This window comes from Chlorocebus sabaeus, chromosome 14, assembly GCF_047675955.1.
Source record: "Chlorocebus sabaeus isolate Y175 chromosome 14, mChlSab1.0.hap1, whole genome shotgun sequence".
In the NCBI taxonomy this organism is placed as follows: Eukaryota; Metazoa; Chordata; class Mammalia; order Primates; family Cercopithecidae; genus Chlorocebus; species Chlorocebus sabaeus.
Window position 1 is genome coordinate 69780500 of NC_132917.1, and position 24889 is coordinate 69805388.

The 24889-nt window shown below is 50.3% G+C and overlaps 1 protein-coding gene across 6 annotated transcripts in view; it reads right to left on the reverse strand.

The window, feature by feature from the left end:
- Positions 1-953: 953 nt before the first annotated feature.
- Positions 954-24889, reverse strand: part of ASPRV1 (aspartic peptidase retroviral like 1) — a 147334-nt gene continuing 123398 nt past the window's right edge. For 3 of the 6 annotated variants that reach the window (XM_038007052.2, XM_038007051.2, XM_038007053.2), the window contains one exon: positions 954-4368. In XM_038007052.2, the coding sequence (XP_037862980.2) occupies positions 1530-2561 (1032 nt within the window). In that variant the 5' untranslated portion in view covers positions 2562-4368 and the 3' untranslated portion in view covers positions 954-1529. Of the gene's footprint in view, positions 4369-7697; positions 7860-13503; positions 21356-24889 lie in introns of those variants that run through there. The other 3 variants (XR_012095349.1, XR_012095350.1, XR_012095348.1) reach the window with 3 other exon arrangements.

Here is a 24889-nt window from a genome sequence, read left to right on the forward strand (position 1 = left end):
TGTCCTCCCTCAGGAGCTGTCCAGGTGGGAACTTCGAGAGGCTCATTCCGCCCTGGAGGATGGAAAATGGTCCTTCACGCCTCCATCAAGAGGTCCAGGATCCCTGCATGCTCATGTCTCTGACCTTGCGCCAATCTTCCTGGGCCCAAAGTTTGGAGGGTGCAGGTCATCTCCCCTGAGAACGGGCTCGCCCCATGTGCTTGGTGGGGAGGCCTGCGATTTGGAACAAATTGGCTCCTCTGTGGAGACTTCTGTCCACTCAGCTTCTCCCTTTGGGTTTCAGATTCCCAGCCCTGCTGCATTCCAGGAAAAAACAGAGATTTGGAAGCAAATACGAGCTGGATCCCTAAAAGAGATGCACACCCCATTTCCAGATCTGGGAACGTCCTCCTCTCCATCAGGTCGCTCTAGTTTCAGGCTCTGTTGCAAGTCCCTCCAGGAAGAGGCTGACCTCCCACCGCCAGGACCCTGCATTGCCGCTGCGTCCCGCGTCCTCCAGCACACCCTTGGGCTGTCCCACGCGGGTTAACACTTGTCTCCTGGCCCTGCTTTCTGCCTCCAAGTTCTCTCTCCTGGACAGCTGTAAGAATCTATTTGCCCAGCAGACACTTTCCTGTTTATTTATCATAATCATAATTTCCCCATCCCCAATCAAGACATCTCACATAAGACTTTAGGGTCGCTTTTGGGTATAGGGGCAATGTGTATGGTAAAATACTACAGATTGAAATAAGTAGAGGAATTATGATGATTTAAAATAACGCGAGTAATTCTGGAGGGAATAAGTCCAAATATTTTATGCTGAGACTGTCTTAGAAAATCCAAGACATGTTGTCACTGTGTATACGTTCTTATACCCCCAGCTAGGCACTCAGTAGACACGTGACTCTCCCTTGTCTTTGATGTTGACTCCCTCTCACATTCCTCTCATCCTCAATCAACACATTACATGGTTTTTCCATGAATCAATCTTTATTGGTGTTTGCAGCAATTAGATTATTGGCACAAGGCACAATGGGCTTCAAAGCAAATAATAGACAGAAAATACCATTGTACAGGTGGAAAGGGCTCTTCAGGCGGTGTCTCAGAGCAACTGTGACCCTCACAAAGACCCTGCAGCTAGGACCCAGCCCAGCTGAGACAGGCTTTGAGAACCTGAGAGTGACCAAGCCATACCTCGGGGGATCTGAAGGGGTCCCACAGTTCTTTCAAAGACAAGCATTTCTAGCTTCCTTGGGAGCTCTTCCAGCCTTCGAGTCTTTGTCATCAATAGCAGCTTGATGACCATGAGGACTCTGTCCCTCTAAGACAGCCTGATCTCCCTCACCCATGCCTGTTCAGTGGAAGCCTCCCCAGCCAGGGGCAAATTAAGGCCCCTGCAGAGGGAGCAAGAGAGGAGGGAAGAGCAAGAGTTGATAAGCGGATTGGCCAAGCCCAGTGATCCCCCTGAGGATATGCGCCCCCCCCCCCCTGCCCACAGTGGTGGGCCTTCCCACCAATATTTAGGAGGTTAGAGAAAAGGGGGCTTCTCAGTGGGAGAGCTCCTGCTGCCCTTCTTCTGAGGAGGGGTCCTCCTCTATGAGCTCCAGGTCAAACTCATCTTCCAGGGACCCTCCCACAGGCAGAAGGCGGAACTTCTTCCCTTTCAGGGTGCATGTGCGGTGCTCAAAGTCCAGGACAGCGTTGTGGTCCTGGAGCACATCAGTGCCGATGATGGCTTCCTCGGCACTTGCATTGGCCACTAGGAACTGTGCTTTCAGCTTCAGCTTGCCTAGGGACACTGCTGTATCCCAGACACCCAGGATCTTCATTTCAGCACCATTGGCCACCTTTACCACGTTCTCAAAGGGCCGCAGAGTGTCCAGATCGCCATCGGTGACCTCCTCCCACAAGTTTGGGTGGACCACAGAGACCTGGGCCCCAGAGTCCACCAGGAACCTCACGGGCACTTTACCAATCTTCCCCTTGAGATAGTAGCCCTTACCCATGCTGTTGGCAAAGACGATCTCTTTGGGCAGGTGGCTGGGGGCAGCCCCAGGGACCCCAAAGGCCTTCAGGAGGGTCTCTTTCACAGTCCCATAGTCTCCCTGGTCCTGGGGACTGAGCCCATTGTAGATATCCAGGGCCTCTCCTCTGAGGGACTCTTTCAGGAACCTTAGCTTGGTGATATGGTCCCAATGGTTGAGGTCGTTGATGACTTCAAAGCGGTGCAGCCAGAGGTTTGGGACGACATTGGCCCCATCAAAAGGCTCCGGGACAAAGGCATGCTGCCGGCGGCCTTCCTCACTCCTGGCTCTGCTCCCAGCCATCCTGCTGCTCTCCCCTGGAACTTCAGCAGCAACCCACGCCAAGAAGAGAAACCCACAGAGCAGTGTCGGCGCAATCACGCTGGAAAATGGGGCCTCTGGAAGCAGATCGGGGATGACTTGCCCAGCCTTGGGCAAGCAGGAGGGAGCAGGTGCCGTTGGCTGACTGACTGCTGGGGCAGAGGCAGGCAGTGCTGTGGCCTGCTCACTCTGCAGAGCCCTTTTGATTCCTAGGCTGGCCCCCGGGCTCCCCATTCTTCTTTGTTCTGGAAGCTCCGCCCCTCCTCGCTCCGCCCTCCTGCCAGCATCCAGCCCGACTAGCAGGATGGGTGCCTCACCCTCTGCATCTATCCTTGGACCAACACCAGCCAGCCCACATCCCAAGAAAGGCTGGCCTCTGTTGAAGGGGGACTACCCTGTGCCCTCCCCAGCCTGTGTTCCAGAATAACAGATGAGCACATGGAGGATGTGATGCCATTCAGGTATTTGTCATCAGCCAGAGAAGGAAGACGGAGGCAGGGACCAGATGCCCATCAGCTCTGAGACCAGGGAAGCCCCTGTTGGCCTCCCCCACAGGTGACTACTTTGAGGGGTCAAAGGAAAAGAGTTTACATGTACAGAGCTCCTACCACGTGCCAGGCACTGGGAAGAGTCTCACACACATTCTAAAGCAGGTATGGGATCCTACGGGATTTCCTGGAGAGGGAGGTAGAGGAGGGTCCCAGAATCAAGAAGGCACAGAAATGGCCTTTTTTGAGTGAGGGGACACGCGCGCGCACACACACACACACACGTGCACAATCATCTTACATGGACTCAATTGCTGCAGTAATTTTCCTTCATTGATCACCCCTGATTCAGAGGCAGAGGTGGCCGAGCAACTCTGGGTAGGCTCACACTGGACTCCATGAGTGTTGTCTCCACTCTATTTACCCCTCTCCATTTCCAAGAACTGTTCCAAGGGTCCCTGCCCCAGGCACTGCAGCCCTTCCTTTCCCACTTCCCAACATGGTCATTTGTGGAAAGATCATGGGGAAATTTAGTCCCTTTTCATTTTGAGAGGGAAAACGTCCACCATGTTGGCGATGCCAGTGGTGAGGACCTGGAGGGCTCTGGCTGTGTGCCCCTCCACTGCAGGGGTAAAGGGTAGCACCGGAGGACCTCCAGGCGTCTACAGGGGCGATCTGTGAGTCCAAGGGCTGGAGGCCTGACTTGGGGCTGTGCAGGGGCTGTTGAAGGGATCCACTTTTATGTCCGCATTCAAATGTTGCTCCATGGAGCCTTCTGCCTGTCCCTAGCAAGGGCACCCACTCCTGGTTGAGCGTGTTTCACAGTGTGCTCTGGTGGTTCGTTCACAAGTCTGCCTCTCGCTATGAACCAGAGTCTGGGGCTCGCAAACTTGGCATTTGTGATTGTCTCCAGCCCCCAGAACAACTTCCTCTGGGACCCAGGTGCTCTTTGCTGGACTCCAGGCCTAGCTGTGTGCTGTCACCAAACAGGAATGATTAAGGATCGGAGAGGAGGAAGACTCGATGGCACACCTGTGGCTCTGGGGCTGTTTTTCCTGGCCAAGAGCCTGTCCCTTTCCAGCTCCCTATGCCACGCATCACTCAGCGCCTGGCAGAATCCCGGCAGTACCCTGCCTTCGGACAGTCCTGCCTCTGGATAGCCCAGGTCCCCAACCACACTGCAAGACTGTGCTGTCCCCAGCCCCTTCCACCTGATTCAGTGAGCCAGCGGAGAGGCAGCTGGGTCAACACCTCTCATCACAGCTGCCTGGCTAAGGTGGGGCCATTGTGGCATTCCAGGAGCCCAGAGGAGGGGGAAATGGAGTCACTGAGAAGGTGTTGAGAGCAGGTGGTTCTTTGAGAAGATTGCATAATGAAAACCCTGCATCCAGAGAAATGGCCCAGCCACATGCAAGGCCAGGAAGCCCCTTCTGCAGATGGGCTTTTGCAGATAGCTTCCCAGCTGCTGGGATGAGTGCTGTTCTGTGACTCAAAGAACTGACCCAGTGGTTTCCTGATTCCCTGGTATTCATTACCTCCGCACATCTGGTCCCCTGGAAGTGGAAATGAGTGAGGAGGTTAGCATGCGACCAAGGGAGGAGCGAGGCAGGGTGGCCTGTCAGCTGACAAGCTGGGACTGCTAAATGCCCTGAACTAGCTTTTCAAACCATAGTGGTAGACATTGAATTCCAGTCTCCCCGCTGCGCTTAGACTAGAAATTGGTGGTCCCTTGGGACCTCATTTGAGTGGGTTTGGTGTTCACTTTGGCAAAGGTGTTTCACACACATCACTCCGTGAGCAGTGTGACAACCTGGGAGGCAGAGCAGCTCCACCCAGGACCCTGGAGCACAGGAGCTTCCATGGCCTCAGGTCTCAGGCTTTCCAGCGGCCAGAGAAGGGCATTTTGCAAGGACAGGGAGGTGGAGTGCTGGGATGGGAGAGGTACAGCATAAGCGCTGGGGGCAGGGGTCTTGGTGGCCAGTGGAGAAAGAGCTGCTTGTTAAATATTCAGGAATTTGGTGGGTCAATTGTTAAACCAATTGGTGCTTGAAATCAGACTTGGTGGAAGTATTCACACCACCAGAATTGGCAAATACTAAATGAAGACTTTTTCCCCCTCTGGAATCCAGTTCCATCACACCCCTGCATGGAAGCCTTGGACACACTGACTCTCTAGGGCAGGCAAAGCACTGTGGCTGGTGATGAATAAGTTTATGGTAACCTCCACCCCTGCTTAGCTGCTTGGGCCCTCTCACCAAGGAGCCCAAGCCCACCTTGGCCCCATCCTTCCCCACAATCTTTAGACTTCTGTGCTGCTGTGGCTTGAGGCAGATGACCCTTCAGGTTGTCTGTCCACACAGCTCCCTCTGGGACCTCCACAACAGAAGCACGCAGGGGCCTCGTGGTTACTGTGAGAGCTGGAAGGGGTCGGCATCAGCCTCTGGCTGAGTCTGGGAGTCTGTCTCTGGCTAGGATCAGGGACACGGGTAAAGGTTAGTTCTCAAGTTCCCTTATGCCTTGGGAGGTGCCCATCCTTAGAACAGCCTGGAAGCACACAGAGACCTTGGAATGGCTATGCCAGAGGTGCCCCATGAGCTAAGCCAGTCAGGGCAGCCAGGTGCCACTACCTCCTCCCAGAACCTAGGAAATCATGGTTAATTATTGACAAGTATAGGTATTGGGGCGGGACACCCTCATTATCACCCATTAGCGATTCCTGGGTGTACCCTGAAGCAGGCACACCGTACTTAACCCTGGAGGAGCAAAGCAGGACAATAAACAGGAAGGAGTGGGGCTCGCCACCCTCCACGCCCCCTCACTGAGATTTCTGGGCTGTGAGCTCCACCAACCCAATTCTTTCTCAGTTCCCTGGTTCCCTTTTGCCGTTTCTTTTCTGTTGTTTTTTTAAAATTGTTTCACTTCTGATATTCACCTGGATCCTTTGCCTGCTTTAGTCTCCCTCAGGACAGTTGGGCAAATCAGGACAAGCCCAAGACTGGGCCTGTCGGGCCTCCTGAGACCTGAAGCCCTTGGTGGGCAGTGAGTTCACCCCAAACACTTTATTTTATTTTTATTTATTTATTTATTTTTTGAGATGGAGTCTCACTCTGTCGCCCAGGCTGGAGTACAGTGGCGTGATCTTGGCTCACTTCAACCTCTGCCTCCTGGGCTCAAGCGATTCTCCTGCTTCAACCTCCTGAGTAGCTGGGATTACACCAGGCTAATTTTTCGTGTTTTTAGTAGAGACAGGTTTCACTATGTTAGCCAGGATCGATCTCCTGACCTCATGATCCACCTGCCTCGGCCTCCCAAAGTGCTGGGATTACAGGCATGAGCCACCACGCCCGGCCCACCCCAAACACTTTAGACCAAGGGTTCAATCTTTTGGCTTCCCTGGGCGACACCAGAAGGATTGTCTTGGGCCACACATAAAATACACTAACACCAACGATAGCTGGTGAGCTAAACAAACAAACAAACAAACAAACAAAACCTCACAATTTCTTTTTTTTTTTTTTTTTTTTGAGTAGAGACAGGGTTTCATGTGTTAGCCAGGATGGTCTTGATCTCCTGACCTCGTGATCCGCCCGCCTCGGCCTCCCAAAGTGCTGGGATTACAGGTGTGAGCCACCGTGCCCAGCCAAAACTCATGTTTTAAGAAAGTTTACAAATTCGTGTTGGGCTGCATTCAAAGCAGGCTAGACATGCTTGCTTTAGATTGTTCCTGCGGCCCGATGACTTCCCAGAACACAGTGGCAGCTTGCAGAGGAGTGTAAAGCCTTCCAAGTCCTGAGGCTGGAGGGCAGGATCCACCACGCAGGGTGGAATGGGGAGCAGACCCTGCCTTCTAGGGAGATCGGTTTTTGAGCCAAGAGCCCAGGGCAAGAGACACCTTACGGACTGGGGTGCCCCTAGTGAGGCCCAGCCTGGAAGAGGAGGGTCGGGAAAGGGTAAGACCAGCACAGCCCTAAGCCGTTCTGCCAGCCCACCTTGGCCACTTCCCCACATTGCGAAGGTCAAGGCCACCCTGGGAAGCCGGTGGGAAGAGAGCAAAAGGGGACCCAGGGGCCTTCGGGGTGGCATGGGGAGGTTGGAGGGAGACAAGGAGGTGCACTCCTCCATGGGGGTGAGACCCACCCTGAGCTCAGAAAGGCCCCAGTTTGGTGTGATGCTCTGCTGTTGCTGTCCTGAAAGTCCTGGTAATTTTGAATGAGGATCCATGTTTTTCTTTCACACTGGGACCCTGCAAATTAAGTAGCTGACTCTGTCCCCACCCAGTCCAGTGGTGGGGTCTTCTCTTCATTCACATGCACGTACACGCAGACACACACGCTCCCTACTACACACCACGTACACGTCCGTCCACAAAAACACACTCCTCCACACTACACACACACACCCTGCACCTGTGAAACACGCACGGCACCCACAATCACGCTACAGTTCTCAGTGTAAAACAGCTGAGCAATTGTGTAACTTGCACATATAATTCAGATCCCATCTTTCATTTCATGTATTTATTTGCACCCACATTTACATCGAGTATTAAAATCCTATTTATTTGAGGCACCTGCTGTTTGTTAGCCTCTGGACACACTTGCTGCTTCAGAAGACCAGGCAGGTCCCCATGGCCACGGCTTACAAGCTAATGAAAGCAGGATCTAGATGTTTAACAGCCAAGTGTTGAAGAGTTTAAGACCCATGGATATATGCAGGCTGACCCACTTACTGCACCCCGTCACAACCACGCTGCTTTGAAAGGAGCCAGTCTCTAAGTGGGTCAGCCTGCCTCCTGCTCCCTGCCACCTGGTGAGGGCAGGGACTGAGGCCTCCATCCCCCGACCCCCCAACCCCCCACCTCTGGCCATGGCCGCCAAGACGAAGGCCCTCCCATTTGCCTGCCCCTCTCCTGCACAACTGGGCCCCCCGGCCCAGGGTTGGCGTATGTGTGGGGTTGGTGGCACAGCTCCTCCAAGCACCGTCCCTAACCGCATTCTGCTTCCAGCGTTCCGCATCAGTAGGCTTATGGCATCAGATCTTCAAACTGAAAAGAGACATGAAGAGGTGAATTCTGGACACAAATCTGGTCAGGAACTCAGATCAAAGCTGGGTGGGCTTTGACCAAAGCAAGGTACATTCAGAAATCCAAGGCACCTGCAGTTTCCTTATCCCCGCCCCAGATCACCCATGCCTGCTCTGACCATGCGGGCACCACGCGGCATCCACAGTCAGTCATGGCCAAGGGCACACGGGCAGGACAGCCTGACCTTGACTGGACCTCCATCTTCGTCCCTGCCAAACCTCCTCAACATGAGCATTCCTGCCACGTGCCTCACCCGGTAGGCCAGTGTCACTGCTCAAGGACAGAGCTCTCCTGCCTGCAGAGCCCTTCCCCAGCTTGCCACTGTTCCAGAACCTCTCCTTCCTGTTTGGGTCTCCCTCCTATCCCGCTTTGCCCCTAGTTCAGAACCCCTCTAATCGAAGTGGCCCAGCACAGCCCACCAGCCAAATCCATTTTGCTGTCAGGAGGCAGCAAAATGCTTAATGCGAGTCCCAACCGTGGGGGGTCCTGGAGGTGTTTGGGGAACAGTGGTCCTGGCCCCAATGCCATTGCAAGCCTCCAGGCCTGGGGTCAAGGGCAGGACCAACAAAGAGTTGGTGAGAGCAAGTTGCTGACTAACTCCTAGAAGTCCACTTTGCCAAAACTGGTTCTCTCCTGTTTTTATCTTTCAATCAAATATGAAGATTACTAAGATGTCCTGAAGGCCTTCTCAGTCACCTCCTCCGGGCCCAGCCCTCTGAATTGGGTTTCTGCCTTTTTCCCCAATTGCTGGTGCCCCCACCCTAGACCAAGCCTTCATCCCTTCCTGCCCCATCCCTGCCACGGAGGCCCAGGGCCCTGCCTGGCCAGAGGGGCTGGCTTTAAGGCAAGACCCTATGCAGATTCCCTTCCTCCCATCCCCTCTTCAGGGTCCCCTCCACTTAACTGAAGTTGGGAGTGGGACTTGTAACACAGGTCCAGACAGCTTTGGGGACATTAAGCCACTTTTGACAAACACCCCTGCAATTAGTGAAATATTCAGGCAATTAAAACATACAGATTGGGTAATCTCCAACTACAAGTGGGCTTCTAATGACACCAGGAAACTTGGCTTAGAGCTGAACACATGGAGGGCTTCTGTCCAACTTAAATACCTCAAAGGCAGCTTCGAAATAATCTGGAAATAGTTTGAATTGTCTCTAATGATAACTAGCATTGTGAGCGATTAAAACCTATCAAATATCCTCAGCACAGGAAGTTGAGTCTTTTCAATCAACTGCCAACCTAGCTTTGCTCCTAACATACAGAAGATGGGGGGTGGCGGCAGAGAGGGGGTACCTTCCCTCTGGCATGTCAAAGTGATCCAGAAGATGTGGGAGAGACAGGAGAGGGAGAAAGGGAAAAACAGCAGAGCCCTTACATGTATAGAAATCTCCAGGTGGCTGGGTGCACCATCCACACACATTTATTGAGCACTACTGTGTGCCAGACACCATGCTCATGGCTGTAAATTAGTGTCAGGTACTCAGAGAGTCCATGGCATAGACAGGAATGGACAATGCCAAATAGGTGGGTTGATTCAATTCCACACATACTTACTGAGGCCAACGCTGCCTCACTTTGAGAGATGAATCAGACCTGTGCCCTACCCTCCCAGAGTTCACAGACGAGTGAGAGAGACAGACTCAAACCCAGCTACTCAGGGGTGAGCACAGGAGGTGCGGGGCACACTGGAGGCTTCTGGGCAAGACGGTAGCCCAAGGAGCCTCAGGCAACTCCCCCAACCAGACATCAGCCAGCATCACCAGAGAAAAACAAACATGAAAGGAATATTACAGGGGAAACCCACAGTAGCCCTGAAGCCAGGGAACGAGGGCATCCACAGACCAAAATCTTGGATTAATTTTTGTCGCTAAAGGCAAACCATCTGAGGGGAGATGTGGGTAGTGAAGGCCCTGAGAATAAGTCAGTGCACATGGACACACAGGATAGGACGTCTTGGGGGGATTGGGATAGTCTCCCGGTAAAATGGAAACTGTGTCTGTGAACACAGAAAAAAGACTGGGAAGAAAGACACCAAAACAATGACAGTGGTTATTTTGGGGTAGTAGAATCATGAATGATCTTAACTCTCTTCTACAGATATTCTGTAAATATATCCTCTAATAAGAAAAAGTTATTTCAAATTAAGAAAACTTGTTCTTGCCATTTTCTGTAAGCTTAAAATTTTTTCCAAATAGGCCAGGCACAGTGGCTCATGCCTGTAATCCCAGCACTTTGGGAGGCTGAGGTGGGCGGATCACCTGAGGTCGGGAGTTCGAGACCAGCCTGGCCCACATGGAAAACCTGTCTCTACTAAAAATTACAAAAATCAGTCAGGTGTAATGGCAGGCGCCTGTAGTCCTGCCTACTTGGGAGGTTGAGGCAGGAGAATCGTTTTAACCCGGAAGGCAAAGGTTGCAGTGAGCCAAGATAGAGCCATTGCACTCCAGCCTGGGTGACAGAGCGAGACGCCATCTCAAAAAAATAAAAAATAAAAATAATTTCCAAATAAAGTTTTTTAATAGGGAATAAATAGGAAACTTCTGTACCTTTCACTCAGTTTTGCTGTGAAATCTAAAACTGCTCTAAAAATAAAGTCTATTAAAATTTTAAGTTTTTTAAAAGGTGCTTTCAAAAGTGGTACATTGAACAGGCATGGTGGCTCACACTTGTAATCCCAGCACTTTGGGAGGCCAAAGTGGGCAGATCGCTTGAGGCCAGGAGTTCAAGGCCAACATGACAAAACCCTGTCTCCACTAAAAATACAAAAATTAGCAGAGGATGGTGGCGTGCACCTGTAGTCCCAGCTACTTGGGATTTTGAAGTAGGAGAATCACTTGAACCCAGGAGGTGGAGGTTGTGATGAGCTGAGATCACACCACTGCACTCCAGCCTGGGTGACACAGTGAGACCCTGTCCTGGAAAACAAACACACACACACACACAAAAAACTGCTCCATAAAATAAGATTGGTGATATCAATCATTAGTAAAGCTGGGAAATAGATCTAAGAGGGATTATTTGAGTTTCTCACTACTTTTGGGTGTGTTTGAAATTTTTCCATAGTAAAAAGTAAATAATAAGCAAGCAAAGGCTCTGTGCCAAGACCCTCCCCAGCCTAGTCTGCTCAGCTCTTGGCCCACTCCTGGGCAGTCTGCATGGGCCTGAGTCTTGGGCACTGGAACCCCTAGTCGCTGGGACAGGCAGTCCTGACTGTGGCTCAGTGTCCCTGGTCCCCTATAGCACGGGCCTCTCCCAGGGCAGCCACTCCAGTCTTGCACCCTCCCACCTCGTGTCCCACTCTCCCACCTCGTGTCCCACTCTCCCACCTTGTGTCCTGTACTCTCTTTTCCTGAATCTCCAAATTCTCACTCTCCATGGGTTCCCTGCCTTTATCCAAATCAGCACACACGAGACTTTCACATCTTAAAAAAGAAAACCCTCACATGATCCTGAATCTCCTTGGTCAATGACCACTTGTCGCCTTCCTTCCCAGACAGTTTCTAGAAGGGTCGGTCCACACTCACAGGGCCAAGATGCCCGGATGCCCTACTGTGGGGCAGGTGGATGCTGAGGCCTAGCCTGCACTCCTCTTGCCAAGCCTATGTGCCAGAACAAGGGGCTGGATCTGCCCGGAGGAAGGGGTGCCCCTTTCTAATTTGCACATGGTGCGGTGTGGTCCGGGGCAGCCTGCTTACACTCTGCCTCATGGTGTTACCTCCATTCACACACAAAGCCCCACCGCCCTCTGCCGTCAGCCTTGCCAGGGACATCGGCGGTTCCCCGAGGCTGCCGTCTGGCCCTCTCAGCCTCAAGGACTCTGGCCTTCTGAAGCCCTCGCACTGCTGCTTTCCTCCTAGGTCTTCTCTGCTCCTTTGGTTTCTGTGGCCCAAGTTTCTGGGTCTTCCACCACTACGACCACTCCCCTCTGTCCTTTGTGGGTTCCTCTCTCCCTGGATACTCACAGATGTGGCTCCCTGAGGCTCTGCCTACAGTACATTCCCCCTCATTCCATCCACTCTCCAGGCCAGGGACGCCCCCGCTGCACCACTTACCCCTTCTCTCCCTGCTGCCCCAGCTGCCCACCTGACACGTCTGCCTGCAAGGCCACTTTCAACAGTGAACGTTCTCTATTCTCACCAGACACCCTCTGCCTCCTGTGTGTTTTGTTTGTTTTGTCACCTAGGCTGAAGTGCTATGGCTCCCTGAAGCCTTGACCTCCCGGGCTGAAGCAATCCTCCCACCTCAGCTCCAGTTTCACCTTAGAGGGGATCACAGGTACGCACCACCACATCTGCCTAATTGTCTTAATTTTTTTTTTTGGTAGAGACAGGGTCTCCCTATGTTGCCCAGGCTGGTCTTGAACCCCTGGGCTCAAGCAATCCTCCCGCCTTGGCCTCCCAAAGTGCCAGGATTACAGGCATGAGCCACCACACCTGGCCTGCTGTGTTCTTTATCTGGCAATGGCACTGCTATCTAGCCAGCCCTCAGAGGCATAGACACAGGGGCCTTCCTCACCTCCGCCCCTTTCTCATGGCCCCACCTGGACTGGTGGGTCGCCAGTGCCCTCAGCTCCTCCTCCTGAGTCTCTCTCCCACCTCCATGCCTCTTCACACCCTGGCCTCAGGACACCCTGCTGAGGTCCGCAGTCATCCTACAGGTCTCCTTGCCTCCTGCCTCCTCTCCATGAATCCACCCTCCTCAGGTCACGAGTCATCTTCCAAAGATGTAAGTCTGCTCATGCCATTCTTCTGCTCAAAATTCTCCCATGGCTCTTCATCCCAAAATAAAATCTTGACATCCAACAAGACTCATGAAGTCCGCCTCCCTACTTCATGCTCTACCTACACAAAATGGCGTGTAGTTCCCCAAACAGGACAGGCTTTCTTGTACCTTTTCACAAGCCACTCAGCCAGATGAGCCCTCTCCACACCCCTGTTCTCCTGGCAAATGCCGAGAAGTCAACTAAGACACTACCACCTCCAGGAAGTCTCCCTTGATTTCCCTGGCAAACTCAGGGTCTCCCTCCTCTGAGGTGCTATCACAAGGGACTGCCAGGCCCAGCTTCTCTCTGAGTTGCAGCACTGGTACAGTCTAAGCATGAAAATCCTGGTGTTTCTGGGCCTTTGGTCTCATCCATAACCTGCACATCCTCCAGCCCAGCCTGTCCTCACCCCTTTCCCATGAAGCACTGCCGGATCTTCCTCAGCAACTGCTTCTGCCTCGATGCCTCTGAATGTCAGGCCTGGCAATGCTGTCTTTATCTGCAGATGAGCCGCATTCAAAGTTGCCCTTTTCTGGCTGGGCACAGTGGCTCACGCCTGCAATCCCAACATTTTGGAAGGCCAAGGCGACAGATCACTTGAGGTCAGGAGTTCGAGACCAGCCCGGCCAACGTGGGGAAACCCCGTCTCTACTAAAAATACAAAAATCGGCTGGGTGTGGTGATGGCTACTCGGAAGTAATCCCAGGTACTTGGGAGGCTGAGGCAGGAGAATTGCTTGAACTTGGGAAGTGGAGGTTGCAGTGAGCTCAGATCATGCCACTGGACTCCGGCTTGGGTGACAGAGTAAGACGCTGTCTCCAAAAAAAAAAAAAAAAAAAGTTTTGTACTGTGCTCATAGTAAGAAAGACATTTTTCTTCATAATCCAGTACACATATGCACGAAAATATATGTAGCTAAAACAAAATGTATTTACTATGTGTAATATATTCTGGTATTTTCTATTTGGAGCCACTTCTTTTTTAACTCTGGTAATGATACTGAAAACTAATCTCCCAACCCACTAATTGATCCCCACCTACTATTTGGAAAACTGCTGTAGCCAGTAGGGATCACTAAAGGCTCCCAGCAGGGGATCAACATGATTAGAATAGCACGTTAGGACCCTGCCTCTCAAATGTTCTAAGATTCAGGATCTGTTTTGCAAATTTCCAATCTGTCACGTACCTTACTATTTAAAAACACAATAAGAATGAATTCTCTGAAGGTAAAACAACAAAGATATTTAAAAATGCAAGCCTAGATTCATTATAATTAGATTCAACAGACAGTGTGGGGTGCTAAGAGCATCAGGTGCAGGAACATTTGGGAAGGCCGGAGATGTGAGGCGGCTTTGGAAGGCTTTGTGAGGAAGACCACAAGCCCTTGACATGCAGCCACGTCTGCCCTGCCAGTCTCCGTCCTGGAGCATTTGAACTTGCATCGTCTGGGGGAGCTTTGCTGAGAAGAAAGGTGCCTCTGTGCAGTCTTTTGCCTTGTCAAGAAGGCCAGGCTGCCTAAATTCAACTCCTGACTCAGCCACTAACTGGCTACAAGCTGTGGATAAATGACTTAATTCTTCCAAGCCTTGGTTTCCTCCTACGATTGTCCTGGAAGATTAATCAAGCAATCCGTACCATGGGGCTTAGCCTAGTGCTGCACCTGGTTACACTCAACCCTCTTGCTCTCATGGCTGTGATTCGGTTGCTGTCCTCTGGGTTTGGGGGTTTTCTTTACTTTTTTTTTTTTTTTTTTTTTTTTGAGATGGAATCTTGCACTGTTAGCCAGGCCAGAGTGCAGTGATGCGATCTCAACTCACTGCAACCTCTGCCTCCCGGGTTCAAGAGATTCTCCTGCCTCAGCCTCCCCAGTCGCTGAGATTACAGGCACTCACCACCACACCCAGCTAATTTTTTGTATTTTCAGTACAGATGGGGTTTCACTATGTTGGTCAGGCTGATCTCCAACTCCTGACCTTGTGATCCTCCTGCCTCAGCCCCCCAAAGTTCTGGGATTACAGGTGTGAGCCACCGTGCCCGGTCCCCCACTTTTTTTTTTTTTTTTGATGGAGTCTTACTCTGTCGCCAGGCTGGAGTGCAGTGGTGTGATCTCGTCTCACTGCAACCTCTGTCTCCCGGGTTCAAGTGATTCTCCTGCCTCAGCCTCCCAAGTAGCTGGGATTACAGGCTCCCACCACCATGCCTTGCTACTTTTTTAAAATTTTAGTAGAGATGGGGTTTCACCATGTTGGCCAGGCTGATCTCGAACTCCTGATCTCAGGTGATCTGCCTGCCTGAGCCTCCTAAAGTGCTGGAATTACAGGCGTGAGCCACCCGCCAGGTCTGCCGTCCTCTTGGTTTTCACGTGTGTTCTGCAGTCTCTCCTTAGTCTTCTTCGTCCTCCCTGGTCCTTTTTCTTGGCCCCACACTGACTACTCAGGCCAAACCTTCACCCTTCCTCACTTCTCCACCTCCTGCTTGCAGAAGATGGCTTGCGTCCTACTTGGCAGAGAAATGGCGATCTCCCACTCCACCCTACCCCAGGTTTTCTTCACTCCTACATCCCTTTTCAGGGACTCTGTGCCTAGCCAGGCTAATCCTTCCACCTGAGGCCCCTCCAACCTCCTCAGGAGCCTCTTTCCATCAGTGATTCCGACCCTCTTCTGGGAATCTTTCCAAAGAGTCAAATCTCTGGTCACTCCTCATCAGCCTAAGGCAACCTGCCCAGTGGTATGCTGGTAGATGTTTAATTAACAATGAGCTCTCTGGGGAAAATGCATGCATATATACACATACATATATTTATGATAAATTTTTTGTTGACATAAAGGATGGCTAATAATTTACAAATAATAAAAAATATATACTATCCTTTATTATAAATTGCACATAGCCATTTGGGTCTTACAGAATGCTTTCACTGATTTTTGCCAACCTGCTGAATCCATAGCCAGCCTACAGTTGTAACTGACAAATGAACGTAGTTCCAACATGAATGTTAACTGATATTTTTGTTTGTACCAACTAGCAAGAAAAAAGTGAAACCAGAAAGACAAGATGTTGGAACTTCACTTGTTTTTTTTTTTAAAGAATGGGTTGCCCAGACCTTGGAGTGCAGTGGAATGATCATAGCTCACTGTAACCTCAAACTCCTGGGCTCAAGAGATCCTCCTGCCTCAGCCAGTGAACACCATGCCCAGCTAACTTTTTTATTTTTTGTAAAGAACTGGTTTAGTTATGTTGCCCAGGCTGGTCTTGGACTCCTGGCCTTGAGTAATCCTCCCGCCTGGACCTCCCAAAATGCTGGGATTACAGGCAAAAGCCACTGCACCTGACCAGAACTTCACTTGTCAATGGTGTTAGCAATTTCTTTACTGAAGCAGAGAATAGTTTTTGAATACTGGAAGAATATTTGCTTCATTTTTCTGTGCCATTCACAATGCAATGGCCATTGGCAAAACATACATTTAAGTTTAATGTGCATTATTAGCATTTTCTCCATAACTTTCTTAAGTCTAGATAGTCAACTAAATAATGAATAAAGCCCTGATTTGTGGTGGTTGCTGCCCATTTCTGTAGTGTAAGTATTCCCACTATGGCTGATTTCAATCCACCAATATGATGTCACTGAATGCAGACTTGGGGAAAAAGCACAGTAACACAACATTATATAGTATTTCTACAGACATAATAGATGTACATAATCTTAAAAGAATAAATAATAATAAAATATATAATTATTGCCAGGCATGGTGGCTCATGCCTGTAATCCCAGCACTTTGGGAGACCGAGGTGGGTGGATTACCTGAGGTCGGGAGTTCGAGACCAGACTGACCCACATGGAGAAACCCTGTCTCTAATAACAATACAAAATTAGCCAGGCATGGTGGTGCATGCCTGTAATCCCAGCTACTTGGGAGGCTGAGGCAGGAGACTCCCTTGGACCCAGGAGGCAGAGGCTGCAGTGAGCCAAGATTGTACCATTGCACTCCAGCCTGGGCAACAAGAATGAAACTCTGTCTCAAAAAAAAAAAAAAAAATCATCAGGAAGTGATGGTTTTTGAAAATGTATTATTTTTGCCTTAATATAATTAATTTAATGGTAAGTTTATATAATTTAATTTAAAATTTAGTTTTTCATAATGGCTGGGTTTAACCATTGGTTCACGAAATTCCTGAAGATTTAACAATCAGCTCATAGGAACTGTTATGATCTGAGCACACCTGGATCTGAACCCCGACCCCAGCTCTGCCGTGAGCAGGGCCTCAAAAGGCTCTCCGAACACCTGATGGCCCTTCCCAATGTATACTTTCCAGATCTGATCAGCGAAACGGAACTCATTTTCCTTCTCTCCAGTCTGCTCCTTTGTGGGCTGCCATGTTGGTGGAGGGCTTTGCCATTCACCCTGGGGTGGCAGGAGTTGCGGATGAGAACTCTGGACAGGAAGAAGCCTGGGATCAGAGGATGGGGATTTTGGAATTGTTTAGAGCAGAGGTGAAATAGTTTTGCGTAATGACAACGTTGGGTGGGTGAAGAGTCCCTGGGCTGAGGAGGGCACGGAACCGTAAGGCTAGGCTGTTCCTGGAGGTCAGGGCATGGGCTGATGGCACAGTCACACTCCTGTTAAACATCTGTCAACTAGCTTCCCTGCAACAAGTTATGTCTGACAGCCCTCCAGAGCTCCTGGGGCAGGGGTCCCAGAGCAGACTGTGAGTCACGCGCCTGACAACCTCCCACACCCATACTCTTCTGGGATCGCTCCAGGCTAAGGCTGGATCCTCAGGCAGGAGGAAGGAGGATCAGCCTTGACCAGAGGCACAGAAAGCTATAAAGCCCCTAGCCCCTTCCTTGAAGGGCAGAGCTCCTTCTGAGGACAGAGAAGGGTCTGGAGGGGATGTGGAGGCAGGTGTTTAATGAAGGACTTGACTGTATCTGGGCTTTCCATGGCGGTGATGCCTGGACGGAGGCCAGAGTGTCCTAGGTGAAGTGGGGGATTCTGAATGGAGTCCACAGGGAACAAGAGCCCAGCCTGCAACCCACCTTTCCTTGCACACCATCTAACTTCCCATCTGTACTGCTGCCCCTCAGCCTCCCTGCTGGTGCCGCTCCTCCCCTGAGAAGCTTCCCTGCCTCCTCCCATGTACTTCAGGAAATTGGTAAGTTTGGAAAGCACCCAGAATTACTTGAGGATAAGACTGTAGTAAGTACAATTTGAATTTGCCAACAGACTTTACCACCAACTTCACTCGCCTAGGGAGAGAGGCCAAGTCCATGGGTTTCTCCCTGTGGTTCTGTGGCTTCACTGGGAAAATGTGGGCCTTGCTGAGCCATGGAGGAAAAAGGAGTGGAGTGTGATGGAGACAGGAGACAGAAGTCCCTCACGGTGCCCAGCGTGCTGAATGACAGGCCTCATGGCCAGGTGAGTGCAAGGCCGGGCAGAGCTGCTTGTTTCATGTTCCCTACTCTTTCCCCCGTGGTCAGTGAATTTGCTTTGGCTGAACCAGGGACGATTTCTACATGGCCTTGAGGCCACAGGCATATGTAGGCAACTGCACACTTCAGGGTGCAAGGGGTTACACCTGTCCCTTGCTCAAAAGTCATGGGAAGTTGCTAAACAGACCAAAAGAAGAACCAGCACGCTTACTGCTCTCTGTCCTCCCCTTTCCCACCCCACCCTCAGCTGTTAGCTCACAGAGGGTCAAAACAAGCAAGATAAAATCTGTCCAACTCACAGCTTCAAAGGAACACAAGTTAGACATGTGACCCAACCGCACCCAGCCTTGTCCTCCCAGGTGTGTGGCCCTGGAAGGCCCAACCCTCCGGCCGCGTGGCCCATGTAGACGCCGGGTGGGCAAAGGCTTTCATTCCAGACCCAGTGCTGCCCTCCCACGAGATCCCAGTCTGAGTTTGGTCTTCCTGTGGTTCTCCTTGGAAGCCAGGCCCAGCTCCACAGTGCCTCCTCCTCATGCTCACCTGGCTCCCTCCAATCCGATCTGAGGCAGGAGGTGATGCGGACCGCAGTCTTCACGGCAACCTCAACCCTGAGGGCCCAGAGTCAGTGCTGGAGCCACCTACCAGGAGTCACTTCCACAGCCCTTGAGGCTGAATGAGAGCCTTTGGGTTCCTGGATAGCGGAGAGCACAACCCAGACATGGCCCTGGGTATGAAACAAATCCTTTCTGAACCTGACACCAGACTTTTCCCCAGAGGTGATTTTTAAAAATTATTTTTTGAATGCTTTCCAGATTTGAGTGAATGAATGAATGGGTGACAATGACCCTAAGTCATGGCCTTCAAGGCCTGTACACTTGTGGGTTAAGAAAGCCCCTTTCCAGCCTGGCATCGCTGGCCCCCTCCCTCTCCCCCTCCAGGCACAGAGTGTCCTGGAAGGGATAATGGCACAATACGGCCTCTCCACACCTTATTCCCACCATCTCCCGTCGCTGTGCCCCCATCAAAGCACACACAGAGTCCCAAATCAGACCAACCTATAGGAACAGAGTGCCCCCCACAAAACACACACACTCATACACTGAGGAGATACAAATTGGGCAAAAATGGGACAGGCAAGGTGACTCATGCCTGTAATTCCAGCACTTTGGAAGGCTGTGGCAGGTGGATCGCCTGAGGTCAGGAGTTTGAGACTAGCCTGGCCAACATGGTGAAACCCTGGCTCTACTAAAAATACAAAACTTGACCGGGCATGGTGGCGCACACCTGTAGTCCCAGCAACTCAGGAGGCTGAGGCAGGAGAATCACTTGAATATGGGAGGAGGAGGTTGCAGTGAGCAGAGATCAAGCCACTTCACTCCAGCCTGGGCTACAGAGTGAGACTCCGTCTCAAAAAAAAAAAAGGGGGGGGGGGGCAAACAAAATGGGCAAAAATGTAGAAATTTAGTTTTACTGAACTTTTTTGTAAAATTATGGGAATTCCCAGTGTCTCAAAAGAAAATGACAACCTCCAGACAAGCACATTTAAGTAAACAACGTAAAGGCACTGGCAGCCACTGTGGATGGGAAGTCATCAGCAACGGGAGCCCTGCCCCCTCAGGGTTCCGTCATTGTTTTGCAGGTGCGATTCCTGCTTCCTCCACCATTCTGTAAGTTGTGTAAGATGCTGTTGAAAGAGCATGGGACTGAAAGGCAGGAACCTCACGTTCCAAACCCAAGACTGGCCAGGTAGCTGCGTGACCTTGGGCAAGGTCCTCTACATCTCTGGGTTATCATGTCTCCATCTGTAAAATGAAGGTTGACCTTCCTGTATAATTTCATGTCTTGGGTTTCTACTGTACTCTCACTCTACCTGGCCCATTACCACCTAGGAGGGGCCTAATAAATACAAATGAAAAGAAGTGGCGCCAAATGATTTTTTAGTCAATATAACCCCAAATCTGGTTTCAGCTAAGATTTGGATACAGAAAGTACCATTTCCCCACTAGTTCAATCGGAAAGTTGGGTGGAATGCATCTTTGGAGGGCCACAAGGTGGAAATTAGAAGAGTGACTCTAGAGGAGGGAGTGAAGAAAAGGAGGTGACAAGGTGGCCAGTGGGGCCTGTTGGTGTCACCCTGAGCTGTATCATTCCAGGCTGTCTGGCCCGTCCTCTAGGTCATGAGCCCCAGAAGTGGGTCCCTGCCCTTGGGTGGTGAATGACAAGTGTGGGTATGGATCCCCCAGACACTAAATTCAAACTCAGATATCCCTTACCCTGCCCCAGCCCATAAAGGAAGCAGGCTGGGGCTCCATGGGCTTCCTTTGCACAAATGCAACTGGCCAGGTGCCTGTTTCTGGCTACAACTCTCTGCAGGGCGGGCATGCTGGCAGTCTTGGACCTTAAGGCCAGCCAGTGATCCCAACACTCTGAGAAATGCTTGCTCCAGCTCCCAGAGAAGCCTCTTCCCCAGGGGCTCTGTGCTCTCCCAACACTCTCTCCACCCCTCCAGGCCTCTGGGGGAGTCTCCTTGGGGAAAGTTTTCCCAGGCTGGTTCTGAGCATGGTCACACACTCATCCCTGGATAGTTGCCCCACAGAGGGGACACAACCCGGAGGGCCAGGGAGCTCAGTCTGGGAATGGGACCAGCGCTGCCTCACCCACCAGGCCACCATGAGAAAACAACTTTGGGCCCCATTTTCCCCTTCATAAAATGAAAACAACAAGCCCAGCCCATCAAGCAGTTATGTGGATTAAAGGAGATAACGCATCAGGGCCTTAGGTCAAACCCAGAGCTAGCTCCCATTCACCCTGATGATTAGGCAGAGCTACAAAAGCCCTCACAGATTACACCAACCACAAGCCACAGCAAGGCATGACAAGGTTAAGAAAGCCCTTTCCCAGCTTGACATGGGTGAGGGTGTCCTGGTGAGGCAGTGACTGGAAAAGGCCCCGAACACCAGAAGCAAACCTCACGCCCTCCGAGGTGGTAGCAGCCCGTGGACAGGAGAGCCGGGCTGCTTCAGAGGTCATGGAACCTTCCCCTTCATTGCACAACTGAGTAAACTCCTAGACGATGAGTGACTTCTCAGAGGCCACACAGCAGGTCTGTGCCATTTGGACAAGAGGCTTATCTTCTTCGTATTTCTTCTCCGTGTGGCCAGATTATTTCCTTGGATACTCATGTGTGTTTCAATGGTTGTATTTTTCCTCCTCCTCCCATTCCAAGGTGGTCTTGGACCTGTCCTCTTTTGGGTGTCCCTGCTGCAGGAGACATGTTGTTTGTTTTTGTTTTTTTGAGACAGAGTCTCATTCTGTCACCAGGCTGGAGTGCAGTGGTGCGATCTCAGCTCACTGCAACCTCCGCCTCCCAGGTTCAAGTGATTCTCCTGCCTCAGCCTCCTGAGTAGCTGGGACTACATGTGCGCACCACCATACCCAGCTAATTTTTGTATTTTTAGTAGAGATGGGGTTTCACCATGTTGGCCAGGATGGTCTCAATCTCCTGACATCGTGATCCACCTGTCTCAGCCTCCCAAAGTGCTGGGATTATAGGCGTGAGCCACCGCACCCAGCCAGGGACGTTTGAGTTTCAGGACCAGGTAGAAGCCACCCCAGGCCCTTCTCTCCTTTGCCTCTTTGTTCCAGTATCTGGGCTCCTTGTAGACTCTGAGGGAAGAGTCTTGGGAGTAAATGAGAATGCAGAGGGGAGGAGGAACTGGGGACTGGGAAGAGGGCTGAGGCCTGTACTATGTCTCTCTGGGAGGGGCAGGACACAGAGGTGAGGAGGCCAGCCCTGGACATGGGACCCCCCTCAAACTGGGCACAAAGGCCCCCAAAATGGCCTGGGGGCAGAGTCTCAGCCTCATGAGGCCCTTGAGAGTGACAGGCTCCTTGCCTGCCCACATTTCTGGGCAGCCTCCTAGATTCTGGGGTGACCCTCACTGGATGGGGCCTAATAATGACCAAGATGAAGTTTCCGCCTCCTCAGGCACCATGGGAGCTCAGAGTTGGAACTGAGTTGATTTCAGGAACGTTTCCTGCCACCTGGGTTGGTGGACTGAGCTCCACGCTCTCCATATGAGGCATTGCTCGGTCCCCTTCACCACACTGCTCTCTACAACACCATCACCCACTTGTACGATGCTTTACACGGTGACTTCACGACCATCCGTCCAGTACCTGAACAGGCCTAAATTGTGCCCGTTTAATGGATGAAAAACTAGGGCTCAGAAAATAGAATGAGTTTTCTCCCTGCCACTGGCCTGCCCTAGCGAGCAGGGAGCCTCACTGTGAGTTCCACCGCCCTGGGCAGGCCTCCGAGGGAGAAACCAAGTCTGTACAGGGAGCACGTGGGCAGCCTGCCTTCCCCCATGGCCCCTTCAGTGACTTAGTAGGATGCAGCACCAGTCACAGCTTCTAGATGCTCACCTCACCTGACTCTGGCTGTGTGTCACCTTGAGTGGAAGCTAAAGATCTAAACACTGACAAAAATTCCTGTAGGTGATTGAGAAATCAAAAACAAAGAAAACCGACTGGCCACCAAACAGATGAAAAAATCCGTAAACTCATTAGCAATGAATTAATGCCCACTAAAGTCACATTGTTATTATCGCTGTTTCTCTTTTAAGTTGGCAAAGTCTTTTTCTCATCCCCTGCAATCAATGCTATTTGTGGGAATATACGTTTATATAATTTTCATGTATACATGCACACACATACATACATATGTATGCACACACATACACACACATATGTGTGTATGTGTGTATTTATCTAAGAAGCCTCACAAATATTCACACTCTAAATACAACATGCTATCTTGGAATGTATCCCAGAACAGTAAAGGACATTCATGGAAAAAAAATGAGTGAAATCCCAAAATATCTGGAGTTTACTTAACAGTATCATACCAATATTAGTTTATTAGTTTTAGCAAATGTACCCTGGTTAGGTAAGATAGGAGCATTAGAGGAAGCTGGATAAAAGATATATGGAAACTCTCTCCACTATCTTTGCAACTTTCTATAAATCTAAAATTATTTTATTTATTTACTTATTTAAGACGGAGTTTCGCTCTTGTCGCCCAGGCCGGAGTGCAAGGGAGATAGCTCACTGCAATCTCCCCTTCCTGGATTCAAGTGATTCTCCAGCCTCAGCCTCCTGAGTAGTTGGGATTACAGGCACCCGCCACCACGCCCAGCTAATTTTTGTATTTTGGGTAGAGATGGGGTTTCTCCATTTTGGCCAGGCTGGTCTCAAACTCCTGACTTCAGATGATCTGCCCACCTTGGCCTTCCAGAGTGCTGGGATTACAAGCGTGAGCCATTGCACCTGGCCTAAAATTATTTTAAAATAAAAAGTTGTTTTTAAAGTTCACATTCTTTTACCCAGAATTTCACTTCTCAGATTTTATCTAAAACTTATCAGAGAAATAGATCAGAGAAAGGCCATCCTTTACTTACAAGGATATTGCACCACTTGTGATAATCACAAAAAAGTATGAAAATTATCTACATGTCCAAGAACAGTAAGTAGATTAAATAAATTATGCTGCATCTAATGATGATAGAATGTGACCAGAAAGTATTACATTATAATACTTGTTGATGTGGCAAATGCTTACAATAGAAGGTTAAGTGAAATAATTAGGACACAAAACTAGATATACTTTAAGCTCAATAAAAATTTTTTTAACTATGTACTATATATTAATAGTTACAAATGGATCATATAATTATAGTGAATCATATTTTCTTCTAAATGCATTTATAAATTTTTACACAAAGAAATATGTTTTTAATCAGGAAAAAAAGGTGTTTGTTTGTTTATTTTGAGATGGAGTCTTGCTCTGTTACCCAGGCTGGAGTGCAGTGGCGTGATCTCAGCTCACTGCAACCTCCGCCTCCCGGGTTCAAGCCTCGGCCTTAAGTAGCTGGGTTTACAGGCACATGCCACAATGCCCAGCTAATTATTTTGTATTTTTAGTAGAGATGAGGTTTCATCATGTTGGCCTGGCTGGTCTTGAACTCCTGACCTTAAGCGATCTGCCCGCCTTGGTCTCTCAAAGTGCTAGGATTACAGGCATGAACCACCATGCCTGGCTATTTGCTCTACTTTTAAATGATGCACAGGTTGGTAGAGCCCAGTTGCCTGTACCCCCAGAGCCAGGTCTATGTAGGTAGAGCAGGTGGCCATCTGCAAGATGGAAGGGGCCCTGAGGAAGTGATCATAACTGCAAATCTCTCCCTATGAGTACCTTCCTCTCTCCCTCCCTCTCATCTATCCATCCATCCATCCATCCATCCATCCATCCATCCATCCATCCATGCATCCATCCATCCCTTAGGGACAAGAGCTGCAATGATCAGGAGGCCTTACAACAGGGATCTACTCTTCAGAGCTACCCTTTGAAGTGGACACTCTGTGATTAAATCTCTTTTATTGAGGCTAGGCATGGTGGCTCATGCCTGTAAAGGAGGATCATTTGAGCCCAGGAGTTTGAGACCAGCCTGGGCAAGAGAGAGAGACCTCATCCATACTAAAAATTAAAAAAAAATTTTTAAAAATAGCCAGGCCCCTTGGCACATGCCTGTAGACCCAGCTACTTGGGAGGCTGAGGTGAGAGGATCACTCAAGCCCAGAAGTTCAAGGCTGGAATGAGCTGTGATCCTGTCATTGCATTCCAGCCTGGGTGACAGAGCAAGACCTTGTCTCAAAAAATAAGTTTTCTAAGATTTTTAAATTGACCACTTATGTGGAAATTAATTGATCAGAGCTTTCTAGCCATATGGGTAG